We start from the raw sequence: 14,907 nt of genomic DNA on the forward strand, positions 1-14,907 counted from the left end.
CCACAGTACAATATGATACAGCACAAGTTTGTAAATTACAGTATTTTCAAATATGACCTGCAATGGTGGAAACGGAACCCTGTTAAGCGGATCCGAAGTCAACAGCTAAATGCTTGATCCTTGAGCACTTATTTTACAATTCAGACATTAAAATGACTAGCTGAATCAACATTTAACAACAAAAAATGTTAGTAACACATGGCACAATGCTATGTCATAAAAGAAGCCATAAAAAAAGTTTGGAAATTCCAGGAATAGAGCACTCAAGTAAGCTCAACTAGAAAGATAAAGCATGCTGAAATCCTGAATTCAATTAGACGTCATTCAAGCTCACAACATTGGGTTTTGTATCCCTTCCAACAAAATATATTTATAAGTAATTAGTTATAGGAAATAATTGGGCCGATATTTGCAATCAGCATCGGCCGATGCCTGCGCTCACGAGGGCGATTTAAAAAAATAAAAATAGAATACATTTTTTTATTTTTTTTCTATACATAGATTGCGAATAATTTGAACCGGTTTCAATACTAATTTTCCACACTATCAATATATTGGTACCAGCAGTGCTTCTTCTCTCTGACAGCAAGTCACAAACCTGGCCGCCCACATAGCCTCACCCCCTCTCAGTCACACTGTTCAGAGATCCCGGGCACAGAGATCACAGGCGCTCCCCTATGCCCATTCACGCATAAAAAAAATGCGGCACATTAAAAGGACAACCTGGGCATGTGCTCGGGTACCCTCAGTGCCCCCATTATCGATTCTAGATTGAATTATTTTTGTTTGTTTCCTACATGTATGACATGAACATTTTTAAAAACACAACTGAGTTAAGGGACTGTCCCGTTCAATTCCGTTCCAAAAAACCTGTGCGCCCCCACTGTTGGTACAGTGGGGACGCACGTCTCGTCCATTGCTTTCCGTTGCTTTGGGACTTAATTGAGTAAAAACTATGTTTTTGTGTAAATACTAAATAATAAATCCTGCACTTCTGTAACGGGTAGACTATTTCCCAACCAGACTTTAGCGTGACGCAGTTTTTTTTTTTATTGTTGAATTATTAATCGTTTATTTATGTTCTTTATTATTCAATTCTATATTATAATGTACTATATTCAAGATTTTTACAAAGTTTAGTTTTTTGATAGCCTGTGGACATTTATTTAGTTGATACATTTTTATTTAAAATAAGTACACTGCAGAGACAATGCAGACAGTAACATTACTGTTAAATAAATGTTCATTTAAGTTCAGCAATTTTGTGTCTAATTTGTTATCATTATTAATAAATTGCTGTGATATATCAGATCCCAACAAAATTAAAAAAAATTTAAAAAAACATATCGGCGATCACCAAAACCCATACCTGACGACCATTATTAAAAAGCCTTATGCGCTGTATTGGATCTGGCTTCTGATGCCTTGTCCAACTCAATCGTCCCCGTCACGTGCCATTCCCATGCACGGGACAAGGTAAGCAGACAGTCAAGCAGCATGCACCAAGTCTTAAGTTACAGTACAAATAAAAGTCCTTAACTATTCCAATCTATAGTTAAACAAGACTGATGCAACTACTCAAACTGAGCTAGATGGGTTGCTGGCAGGCATTTATCTTTCTAAGCAACTCTCATTTTCCACGCTGAGTCAGAAACTGAATTTGAATAATTTATATTTGAATTGCTAAACCTGAATAATTGCATTAAAAAACTGAATTTGAATCATATCATTTTTAATTTTATTGTTTATCTTGAATAATTCCACTGAAAAACTGATTGAATATCATAATTGGGGTCCAGCCTAATTATTAATCCAAGTTTTTCAGGCTGAAGCTATTTGAAACAAAATAACGGCAGAAGTTATGAACACAGTTCAGGTCCCGTTTGAAGCGGTATGTCACAAGCATCTCGTGGTTTAAGTTTCAACCAAATTGATCCCCAAACGGAGGTAGAAATAAGTGAAAAACCTTCCAAATTTGACCTAAATCACAGACATGGCCTCACCAAAGGCCAAATTATCTACAACAGGGATAAAACAATCTGGAACACAACAATGACAGAAGTTACAAACACAGTTGAGGTGTAGTTTGAACTGGTATGTCACAAACATCTCATGGTTTAAATTTCAACCAAATCGATCCACATACGGAGCAGAAATTTGTGAAAAAAAAAAAACGATCAAATTTGACCCACAGTAGCAGGACAGTCGTGGTTCCGGTACCGATGCGCCAACGTTCAAAAACAAATGGAACGAGATGAAATTTACAGTAACACACTTTATGACGTAATCACACTATGTAGTATAAATGTACAGGTTCTGATTCAGAATGCACACTGGCACCGTGTCCAGTGTGCAGTGTATACTCCTTTGCTCTGTAGTGGTTAGAGATGACTTAGAGACTAGGTGTATATCTGTATTTATGTACCTTCTTACCTGGTAGATGTCTGTGGATCTGTTTGATTGATATTTTATCTCTTTGGTCACCATTACTTTGCCGCATTCATGAAAAAATACAAAAAAATATTAGTCCACAAGAACTTGTCCGGCCAGCTGGTCGAGTCCCCTCGACTGTGCGAGTGAGTGATGCGTTCAAGATCCAGCAAGGCATCGGAAAGCTAGAAGTCGTAATATGGTAATTACTCACAGAAATACCACAACGTTTCTCGTATTTCATGGAAACATAACTTATTGAAAATTGAATCCAAAGAAAGAAGTCACCACTAAAATTACGTAAGTTCGATTACCTTCGTAAGCCTCCTTAAATATGTCACTTCAAAAATGTGACACAACAGCTAATCATACAGCAGGATCATTCCCCCACTCTCTCCCTGGCCGCAGCGCTCTACGGTCTGGCAGCACATAGCGGGATGAGGGCCCCCGGAGTTGACGTGGCGGGTCTTCCTAAAACGCCAATTTGAACTCAAATTCACACACCTCGTAATCCGAGCCCGGCACGGCCTCCATCCTCGCAAAAGGACAGCAATTAAAGAAAGAATCCGCGGTAGGACAGAGTCCCTCTGTCCGCTCCGAACGTCCCTGCATATAATCACAGAGCACCGATTCGGGAACTTCCGAAACCTGACCAAACTGGACCCCATGTATTGCTGTCTGCAGCTATATTTAGAAATTCTATTTATTAGTTTGGAACTGAATTCCAATGAACTTTAAACTGAATGTTATATTATGAAATTGAATTTGAACTGTATTTGATACTCACTGAAAATTCATTCAGTTCTCACAATTGAAATTCAGTTCTTGCAATTCAGTTTCAGTTAGACAACACATCCGGGTAATAAAGGAAGAGCAATTGAGTGCAAATTCACCAAACTCCTTTTCACAAACTGTAACGACTATAGAGCTCAACGAGTATACGGAAGTGAAAAAAAGAAATCCCATTCATATTCTGAATTGAGATTTTGATTATTAGCCATATTATTGTATCTTCATTGGTTCCCAGTGTTATCTATAGGACCTAAAAAAAAAAAAAACACACTTTCTCTGACCTCACTAAAACAGGTCCAATTAGAATTTCCCCAGAAACAAAGTGTTGCCTAGCGGCTTCTGTATTAGGCATAGGCAATGAAAAGGGACTTTGCCAAACAAAATACCTAGCATCTTGCAAATAAGATTTGACACATTTTTTAACTACATAAAGACTAAACTTGGTTACAATTTTGCCCACGAAGGTCTGTGCACAAAAACAACATCTGGCCTATGCCTTTTTCTCCTGTAAATGCCGTCTGCAAATACTTACAGAGAAAGAGAAATTTCTTCCATTTTTTTTTTGGAAGGGCAATACAAAAAAGGCAGATAAAGGGGAAACTCCAACCAGTGGATGTTGATCGAAAATTATGAGTGTTCTCACACTCTGAGTTGGGGGGGATGTCATGGGATCAGGGTGTTAGCCAACCTCTAAAAATTAGTGGGAGGTAATAGTGCTTGGGTTGCCTTGTCACGTATTGCATTTCAGAAATAAAAGTGGCACAAAAAAAAATATGAATGGTACTACTCAACTTCTACCACCAACAAGTACACTATTTAAGCAAAAATAATATCCTTTTCCTCTTGTCATCTTATCTTTTCGAGTTCCTCCTTGAAGAGCTGGTAGTTATAAGCCCGGCAGACTAGGGCAGGCCTGGACTGCTTTAAATTGCACTAGGAATGTGATCTTGCATGACCAGTTCACCAGGCAAATCTTGTGGGCCTGGAATAAAGATTTTATTGAAATAACAAATATATATTTGAGTGCCATGACCTCAGCAATGAACTATTTGTCAAATCAACATTAAACAGTTGCAGAGGAGGGATCTTTTAAGAAAGAGCACTCCCTAAAAAATGGTTCCCCATCATCAGGGTCAAAAGAGATACATTAATTATACCTCCTGACAGTAAAGTAGTTCCAGACACCACATCGAAAAGACCTTACCCCTTAAAGAGTGAAGAAAGTGTCTTGGCTTTAAAGATACAGTGTCCGTGACCCAAATAATTCCAAACGATGCATGGTGTTCCTTCATCTACCACAGTCTGTTTAAACCTTTTTATAGCTTACAGATTATTATGGGGGAATTGAGGTCAATTTTAAAGCATCGTGAAAATAGTACTCTTGGTCAATGTGATTGTTCCTAAAATTTCACGGAAATCTTCGCTGAAATCGCTTTAGAAAATTGTACCTGTTTATGCATCATAACTGGATTTTTGACCTTGTACATACACATTAACTGGATATTGTGTTCACTCGTGGTGTGTGTATGCTGCTCTCTTGGCCAGGTCACTCCTGAAAGAGATTTTAATCTCAACTTTCACCTGATTAAATAAAGGAGAGATTTTATATATATATATATATATATATATATATATATATATATATATATATATATATATATATATATCACAGTATGGAAACCAAATGTCTGACAGAATATGTGTATGGTAAAGTATGGCACATAATCTTTCCCTGGTTTAAAGGGTAGATCATTTGTTCATAGAATAAAGTGCTCAGTCTAGATACAGTATAGTTCCAACATTAAATAGGACATTGAAATGACCCAAGAATTTACAAGAATAAAAGAATATTCATGAGTAACTACTGCAATCACCCATAATGGCCTTTAATTTGCAAATTAGGAAATCAAGAAGAGTTCAATCTTTTCTGTCATAAATTTGAGAACAGACTTTCAGGTGCGGCTAGAGTTGTTAATTCATGTTAACAATTACTGACATGTTAGTGTTTAATTATTCCATTTCATAATTATCCCCATGTGAACTTAATTCACAACTAGGGCTATATGTGATAACTATTTAGCAGTCTATACTAATCCCAAAAAAAGAATTACAGACTTCAACTGAGAAGCTACTTGGTAATACTTACTTGGAGAGGGATACACCTCCGGCTTTTCCAATGAGCTCCTCGTGATGGAGCACAGCGTCATTCCAGGGAATGTCTAGGAATTTCAGCAGTGTCCTCATCCACTTCTCAGGATGGAGGACCAACTGTTCGTAGTGCACAGGCAGGCACTTGTCAGTGGCCTCCAGGCACTGACTGTACATTGTCTCTATGGCCCGATTCCATTTCGTCAGGCAGTCCCGATAGCTTCCCAGGTCAAATCCAGCGATGGTCACCTTGCGCGAGATCATTGAGTGGACAGAGGCACGTCCATCGCGGATCATCAGCACAAACTTTGCCTGTGGGAATATTTTGGCCAAGTAGGAGAGCGACTTCAGGGCAAAGGGATCCTTGTTGCAGAGGAAATTCGCTGGCTCGCCGTGCTTGACGATTATCTCGAGCAGGAAAGCCTGCATAGCAGCGTCCAGCACCTCGTCCGTCACGCCGGCCTCGTCCAGTCGCATCTTTTCCGGCCCAGAGCGACTCCACATCTGTTTCATGGCTAGGATGCGTGGAATGACACGGGTCTCCTCACCGCAGCGCACCTCCGGATGGGCGTCCAGCATTGCCCGCATAAGGGTTGTCCCGCTGCGGGGCACACCACCAATGAAGACGAGTGGCATGTCCTTATTGTAAATGAACGGGGTGCTGAGATTCTGGCCGGTCCGCAGGGTGGTCCGCATGCTTCCCCCCATGTCGGAGAGCGCCAGAATCCCACCGGGCTGGCTGCGCTCCTCGATGCGATGGTGGCACTCCATGGCATGGCGGCCTAGATAGAAGACTGTGATCGAACTGATGACCAGACAGGCCACCAGAAGGTTCTGTTTCAGCTTCCCTTTCATGTGTGCGGCCGCAGAAGGGGGGGGTAAATAAAGTGGAAGAGGCTGGAAATACAACGCTTGATAAGGGGGGGTGCGTGTGTGGGGGGGATTTCGGGGGAGGGGGCAGGCGAGGTTCCCCTCCCTTTAAGGTTGGTTGCTGGGAACCGCGTGTGTACCAAGTTCCCTGGTGCACAGCAGTCGTTGGGTACCCAACTCCATGAGGCCTGATGAACAAAATAAAACAAAAAACAAGAATTAGCCCCAACAACAAATAAATAAATAGACAGAACAGAAGCTTTTTACATTCATCAATGGAGAAAAATAGATGAAAAGTAGATGAAAAACTACTTAAGAATTGACTATAAATGCAGTTGTTTTTAAACTTTTTTCTTCAGTAATCAGTAGATTTTCTTTCAATATTATTTTTAGGTATTTTGATCGCATGTTGACACTGTCAAGGCCTTCATCAGAAAAGTTGCTATGAAGTAATATCAGACCAGATAGCATAGTTTACACCAAACCTGATTAAACTGTTTTATGGCCACAAGGGAAGAGTCGGATGAACTAATGGAGGACGTCCAGCTGAAGCTGAAGGATCCGGCCCTTGTTACAGGTGGTAGCCCCAACGCCGTGACTTTAGATTTTCTGGCAATTCATAGATCTTCTGTTCCGGAAACAAGACATGCAGCCCTTAGCCTCTAATTTGGCCAAGGGCAAGAACGCAAACCTTCCTTTCTAAAGACATTGTGTAGGATCTGTAGGATGAGTGCGGCATGTCATGTAGGATGAGTGCAGCTTGTTTTGTTGAGAGGTTTTCTGTGCTCTCCAACTCAGAGAGACAGTTCTGGGTGCACAGACCTTTTTGAGGGGAGGGAGTTTAATGAGGAGTGGAAGAAAGAGTCTGGTCAACCTTCTGAGTTCCATGTGCGATAATAGAAAACCCCTCCCTCAGTAACCTCTGCCAGCACCGGCTGTGACTCGCAGACAGGTTATAGTAAATGCTTGATTGGAACTAGTAATTAACACTACCCCTTGCCATAGTTAGCAAGTCAAAATTTTCTTTTAACAGAAATAAATGTAAATTACATTTACTTTTACTGTACAAATCTTTTGTTTTATTTTTGGTCTACTAATACTTAGCGATTAAACTTTGTTATTCACTGCCACAGAATGTTTCCACGCTTGATACTGTCGCAAACCATAAGTTTTAAATTTCAATACCTAGCCCTAATGACAAGATTGCAGACTGACCTGCTATGCCGTGTATGTCATAAATATCATCAATAGTTGCAAAACATGTGGACAGGAGTCCTTTATGTTCGCTTTGTGATTGCCAAGTGTTTGCAAAGAGGACAAACATGGACGCATGAAGGGAGATTTAAACAAACCAAAGCATAGCAACCAACTCTTTCAAGATGCGAGAGAGGATGTACAATTTATTAAAATGGGTGTAACTTAATTTGTCTTAAATAATCACAGTCTCGATCTATACACCCATGTATTTTCATTTCTACAAGACATCGATCATGCTGCATTTGGATTAAGGATGTGAGATGTAGGGCTGAGTGATAAAACAATCGATAATTTTCATGATGAAATGTTCCACGAGATTTATTTTCAGTACAGTTTGAGTCAGTTTTCCTCTACCTACAAAGACAGCCAATTGTTTAGCAGAGGAACAATCATGTGACACAAACAGAGAATCTTCGACTGGTGTTGGGGTCCAGGTGTGCCGGGGCTTCCTCCGCTCTCCCTCCAACCGGGCAGCTTGCATTAGGGCCTCCCCCCCGGAGCTGACAACGGGTCTTCCTCAAACACTAACTTGCACTCACCCTCCTTCCCACCTGAGCCCAGCACGGCCTTCATCCCCGCAAAAGTAGAGCAATTAAAGAAAGAATCTGTGATTTACAGTGATAATTGCAGAGGGCAGATTCGGGAACTTAATCGGACTGATCTCAGACGACAATGATTATATTATATATTTAAATGTTTTTTTATTTAGCTCACTTTTGGTTTACATATTTATTATTTAATCTTATTTATTCAGTGTTTAACGTAAAGACACACACACACACACACACACACACACACTTTCCGAGTTACAACCCGTCGTTCCGCAAATTTTTTGTATTGATTTGCGAGCAAAAATATGAGTTACGAAGAGCGAACTTCAGGTACGCCGCCACTAGTTGGCGTGGCGAGCGAATCCAGCCAGCATCCCGCGTCTCACTCGTTCACTTCACGTGGTTACCTGACCGTGGAAGCATCTCTTGTGTTTTGTGCTCGTGTTTGTGCGTTTTGTCCAGTTAAATTGCAAAAAAAAAAAAAAAAAAAAAAAAAAAAAATTCTAACCACATTGTGGGTGATGTCAATTGACTTAAAGCATGAAATCATAAAAAAACATGAGGGAGGTGTGCGTGTGATGGAATTGGCGAGGCAGTACGAGCGTAGTACTTATACGATATTTACCATACTGAAGCAGAAGGAGGCGATAAAGGGTATTATGCCAGCCAAGGGCGTTAAAATAATGTCTACGCTGTTGACCGCTGTCCATGAAAAGATGGAGAATCGGCTGTTGGTGTGGTTGACGGAGAAGCAGCTTGTAGGAGATAGCATGACGGAGGGTATCATCTGCGAGTATCTACAGTGATTTGCTGCAGCCGACCCCGAGGCATCGGAAGACTCGTTTAAAGCCAGGGGCTAATTCGAGAATTTTAAAAAGAGGACCGGCATTCACTCCGTCGTCAGGCATGGTGAGGCAGCGAGCTCGGATGTGAAGGCAGCTGAGGATTACCTCAAAACTTTTGCCGAGATGAAAGAAGCCGAAGGATACATCCCCCAGCAAGTCTTCAACTGTGACGAGACAGGGTTCTTCTAGAAGAAGATGCCAAGGAGGACTTACATAATTGCAGAGGGGAAGAAGATGCCAGGCCACAAACCCATGAAGGATAGGTTAACCCTCGCACTGTGCGCCAATGCGAGTGGCGACTGCAAGATCAAGCCGCTGCTCGTATATCATTCGGAAAACCCCAGAGCCTTTAAGTCACATAAGATCCTAAAAGAAAAAAATGCAGGTTATGTGGAGGGCAAAACCGAAGGCGTGGCTCATCAGGCAGTACTTTGTGGAGTGGGTAAACCTGGTCTTTGGTCCTGCCGTTAAGAACTATCTTCAGGAAAATAACCTACCCCTGCAAGTCCTTTCTTGTCCTGGACAATGCACCTGCTCACCCGCCAAACCTCAAAACGACATCCTCGAAGAGTTCACGTTCATAAAGGTTCTTTACCTTCCACCCAACACCACCCGTATCCTGCAGCCCATGGACCAGCAGATGAATCGATCGAACAGATCGAACCCGAAGCTGCAGTGGTGGAGGAGCTTGTGTCCCTCGGAAAGTCCATGGGCTTGGAGGTGGATGAAGAAGATGTAAATGAGCTCATCAAGGAGCACTCTGAGGAACTGACGACAGTGGAGTTAAAGGAGCTACAGACGCAGCAGCATACGGAGGGTTTGCAGGAAATTGGTACTGCAGAGAAACAAGAAGCGGAGGAAGTTATCTCTACAAGTGAGATAGAGGAAATGTTGGGAATGTGGGAGAGACTTTCAGAGTTCATTGAAAGGAAACACACAGAAAAAGTTGCAACTGGTCGTGCGTCTTCGCTATATAACGACACTTGCCCAATTTTCGAAACATTCTGAAAGGCAGGATGAAACCCTGCAGATGAAAGTGAGGAAGGCGTGGCGAAAAAGGCAAACATCAGTGAAGAAGATTGTTTTTTTTGTTTTTTTTCTAAGTGGCAAACATTGGTGAAGAAGATCAAGTTGTTTTTTTAAGTTAAGCGGGAAAGAAATTAATTGTAGCAATTAAGTTCAGCAATAAAGTGTAGCAAAAAAAGAAAGCGACCGAAAAAGCACAAAACAAAACAAACTCCTCCACCTATCTCCTCCACCCTCCACCTCGGCCAGCATCTTCTGTTAGTCCATGTCGTGTCATCTCCAAGGTAAATACACTTTATAAAACCAGTTTATTTCTTTACATTCTCTTTTATTATGTTTTAAAACAATATTTGTTATTTATAAATAATTTTTTCTTATTTAAAAACAATAACAAAAAAAAATTGGGGTGGTTTTTTGGGAGCTGGAACAGATTAATGGCATTTAAATTAATTTCAATGGGGAAAATTGATTTGCTATACGAGCAGATTGAATTACGAGCTCTGTCACAGAACGAATTAAACTTGTAAGTCAAAGTACCACCCCACACGCACACCCACGGGATATTTGGCTTTCGCGTGAAATTTATGGAAAATGTAAAAAGTTCACGCTACAGTGATATTATATCATGAAAGTAGGGCATTTAAGTAGAAGCATGCAATGGTGATTTCCTCATCTCAAACAATTTATTGAAACAAAAGTCAACAACAGTGATGGGTATAGCACAAAATGTCAATGTCTCAATAACTTGTCATGTGCCCTTGAGCATCAATTACAGCTTGACAACGACATCTAATGCTGTTCATAAGTCGACTTATTGTCTGCTGAGGCATGGCACCCCACTCTTCTTGAAGGTCGGCCCTCAGGTCATTGAGGTTCTGGTGTACAGAGTTAGGAGCCTCTACACGGCGACTCAGCTGATCCCATAGATTTTCTATGGGATTCAGGTCTGGAGAAAGTGCAGGCCACTCCATTTGAGGTACCCCAGTCTCCAGCAGCCGTTCCCTAATGATGCAACCTCGATGAGTTGGAGCATTGTCGTCCATGAAGATGAAATTAGGCTTGTGTTGTTCATGCAGGGGCACAAGGACTGGATTAATGGGTTATTTAGGTAGTATGGGCTTGTCACTGTACCGTTCACAAAGTGTAGGGCAGTTCTGTATTGACTAGACAAACCTGCCCACACTGTAACACTACCACCACCAAAGGCTTGTCTGGTGACAACAGTGGCTGATGCATAGCGCTCTCCCTGACGTCTCCAACATCGTTGGCAGCCATCATTCCTGCTCAACGTGAATCGACTTTCATCAGAGAACAGCACTGAGGCCCACTGGTCCCTCGTCCAGCGTAAATGTTCCCTAACCCATGCAAGACGATGATGCCTGTGCCTGGTGGTGTGGTCAGGTACCCTTGCAGGTCGTCCAGCACGCAGACCATGCTGATGTAAACGGTTTCGAATGGTCTGACGTGACACGTGGGTGCCTCTCACCTCCCTTAAATGTGCCTGGAGTTGAGTGGCATTCATCATCCGGTTCCTCAGGGCACTGTTCACAATGAAGCGCTCATCAGTGTGGGAAGGACGTCCACTTCTATTCCTTTCTGTGACTCTTCCAGTCTCTCTGTATCTCTGTTGCAACCTGCTGATGACACTCTGTAACACTAAGCTCAGTGGCCACTTCCCTCTGAGAACATCCTGTTTGAAGCGTCGTAATGGCAAGGTACTGTTGATCAATTGTTGGGTGTCCTCTTGGTCGCATGTGTCAAAATGTGAACAGCATGATGAAGAGGACTGTTTAAATAACAATTCTAATTGAACCAGGAAATGTATTGGTCGATTCATGGATCACCTGTTGTGAATTTTGCCGTTCAGCTCCTTGTTAGAAAACAGCAAACTGTGAAAAAAGTACTGAAACATTGAACAGCTGGACATGTGCATTCAAAAGTTTAGAGGAAGTCAAATTAAGTTCCCCTGTAAAGGTTATAGTGCATTTTAGGTTCATCAGGAAATTCCACCCGAAAGCAGACTATTCCTAACTTTTTGTGACACACACACACACACACACACACACACACACACACACACACACACACACACACACACACACACACACACACACACACACACACACACACACACACACACACACACACACACACAGAGCTGTAGAGCTGGTCGTCTAGTAAACTAAAGGTTGCTGGTTCGATCAAAGGCTCCTCCTGCTAGCATGCTGTAGTGTCCTTGAGCAAGACACTTAACCTCTAATTGCACCTGATGGCTGCGTCTGTCGGTGTTTGAATAATTGTAAGTCGCTTTGGATAAAAGAGTCTGCTAAATGTAATGTAATTGTATGTTTACCTCAACCAGTACTGCCCCCTGATTTTGATATACTGTTGTGGTGTGGGGATGGTGTGGTTTGAGCAGCCACATCTGACCTGGGTCTAGGTAATTTGGGGTGGAGGATCACAGTGGCTGCTGACCGTTGGTTGGTCTAACGAGCAAAGGGTAAAACCCCCACTCAGGGGAGGAGCCCCTGTCATGTCTCCATCTGCTTCTGGGCTTATTCCAACTAGCCCACTCTCTACAATAAACTGGGGTCTCTACAACCCCGTCGTCTGTGTTTCTGTACCGGAGGTCCCTGAAATTGCCACTTGGGTGGCGTGTGGTGGGCGAAACAGCCACACTGGCACCTGAACAGGGACTCTCCAACACGGGGAAGGGACACAATACAGCCGTCCAAAGACGCCCTGGAGCTACCAGTGGGTCAACGGCTGGCCTAAGCCCCAACCCTCTCCAGATTGCCAGCAGCAGCACCCAGGGGGTCCGGCGAGGACTGGGGGAGAGCTCCTCCGCCCAGCAGCCACCGCCGGAACCAACCAGCAGCCAGACCACCTCTCAAAGGCAGCCCCCGCAATAGCAACTCCAAGTTCGCACTGAATGCACCAGTTCCTGCTTGGAGCACTCAGAGCACTCAGCATGGGGCATTTGCCCCAAGAATCGATTTGTACCGAAGCTGCAGAAAATTGAGTAATTTAAATATATCTACAATAAAAACACACTGCTTTGACTTGTTTTGTTTGCGAGCAGAGCTCCGCATCAGAACAGTACCGCAGGTACGATCAGTTTTTCCCCGGTCTCTATTAGAGGCAGGCTTGTATTTGTTTGTGTAGACTATGCACCCGGCATTTATTAGAGGCCTGTTTTTTATTTGATTACCGGTTTATATTTGAGGAAATACTTCTGCTTTAAAATGACAAAATAAATTGCAAACTAGCACATACGTACTATGGATAAGGTATCTGTTAGAATCACACTTATAGTTCTCTGATGCATAGTAAGAAGTGCTCACAAAGTGCTAACACACGCACACACACAATTATGTCAGTTATATTTATGGCAGTGGATTCTCCATTGGACAGCAGTCTAAGGAAAGAGTGGCCAGGAAGGCAAGATGACATCATCCCCTCTCATTCCCTTTATATTGTTTTTCCATTGTAAAGTGTCCTTGGGTTCCTGAAAGGCGCTATATAAATCCCAGTTATTATTATTGTTCAAAGTTTTCAAAGCTGTAATTAAGAATATGGCTCACCATTAACAATAACAATAGGCATCCCAAGACACATGAGCTGCATCAGACACTAGTTCAATGTGGAGTCCTACACATGATTAGGAATCTATAAGCCATGGATGCTTGATTCTAAGTAGAGTTGGAGAATAATCACCATGAATTATTATTAGATTATTATTGTTTTTTAACAAGGTCATAGTATGATTTCATGTGTTTGTACTCCATTTTGATCAGATTCCCATCTCCCCTGTCTAATCTTCCATTACATACTGTACATAGGTATATTAAGAAAAATAGAAAAGTTATGGTAAAATGGATTTGCTTATTAATTTCACTTAATGTTGCTCACCAATGCTGAGTGACAGCATTGGTGCAAATAATTTTTCCACCTTCTGGGATCAAGCCCAAACTGCACAAGTGGCAGCACAACTGTAAACTGCTGTGAGCCTTGTGAGCCAGCATGTTGGGAGAAGGGCAGTAAGTAAACTCAAAAGCCATAAACAACAACCATAAACAATAAATTTTGCTTCTAGTCAGGTATAAGTGAGTTTAGGAGTATGAAACATTACAGAGGGTTAAAAGTTGAAAGCACCCTAACTTTCATCCTCCAAGGCTTTCACATAGAACTATGTTTGACATCACAAGTGAGATACGCTACATGGTTCAAAAGCGCTTGGATACCTTTTTGACAAACAGCTTCTCACAAAAATCACAGGTATTAAGGGAGTTGATACCCATTCCCTTTCCACTGGATGTTTGGACATTGCTGCAGGGATTTCTTCCATTCCGATTCAACAGCATTAGTCTGGTCACAGATGCACCAACATTGCACTTCCAGGTCAACCGAAAATGTGGTAAATAGGGTTGTGGCCAGGGGGAATTATCATGCTGAAATTGGAAAAGACCTGTCTCCACACGGTTGCCACCAAGTTTGAAACACAGTATCATCTAGAATGTCAGGAGCTGCAACATTAAAAAAATATATATTTTCAGTGTAACTAATGGGCTTAGCTCAAACCAAGAAAAACAAACCAAGAGCATTATTCCTCCACCAAACTTTACAGTTAGTACAATGCATTCAGCCTGGTAGCTTCGCCTGACGTCAGCCTAGTCATTTGGACTGCAAGATGCTTCAGAAATGGTGTATCCTCTTCCAGAATCGAATAGCTTTACACTACTTCAGCCCACGCTTCGAAATGCACATGAGCACTTGGGCATATTTGTGGCTGCTTAGCCATGGAAAACAATTTCTTAAAGCAGACGATTTTTACGTGCAAGTACTCTCATTTTATGAGCTTGCGAGGCCTACAGCTTCGTGGCTAAGCTATAGCTTCTAAACATTTTACAATCACATCACGGTCGACCGTGAAGCTCCATATTCATTCAAATTGGGGATTGCGAACATGGATGGGTAAATGGTTATGC

General features: G+C 42.0%; 1 protein-coding gene across 2 annotated transcripts in view; it reads right to left on the reverse strand.

The window, feature by feature from the left end:
* Window positions 1–14,907, reverse strand: part of tpst1 (tyrosylprotein sulfotransferase 1) — a 64,724-nt gene that overhangs the window by 33,339 nt on the left and 16,478 nt on the right. For both annotated transcript variants that reach the window (XM_080006418.1, XM_080006417.1), the window contains exon 2: window positions 5,369–6,428. In XM_080006418.1, the coding sequence (XP_079862544.1) occupies window positions 5,369–6,225 (857 nt within the window). In that variant the 5' untranslated portion in view covers window positions 6,226–6,428. The remainder of the gene's footprint in view (window positions 1–5,368; window positions 6,429–14,907) is intronic.

The sequence above is a fragment of the Zeus faber genome, assembly GCF_960531495.2.
Source record: "Zeus faber genome assembly, chromosome: 9".
In the NCBI taxonomy this organism is placed as follows: Eukaryota; Metazoa; Chordata; class Actinopteri; order Zeiformes; family Zeidae; genus Zeus; species Zeus faber.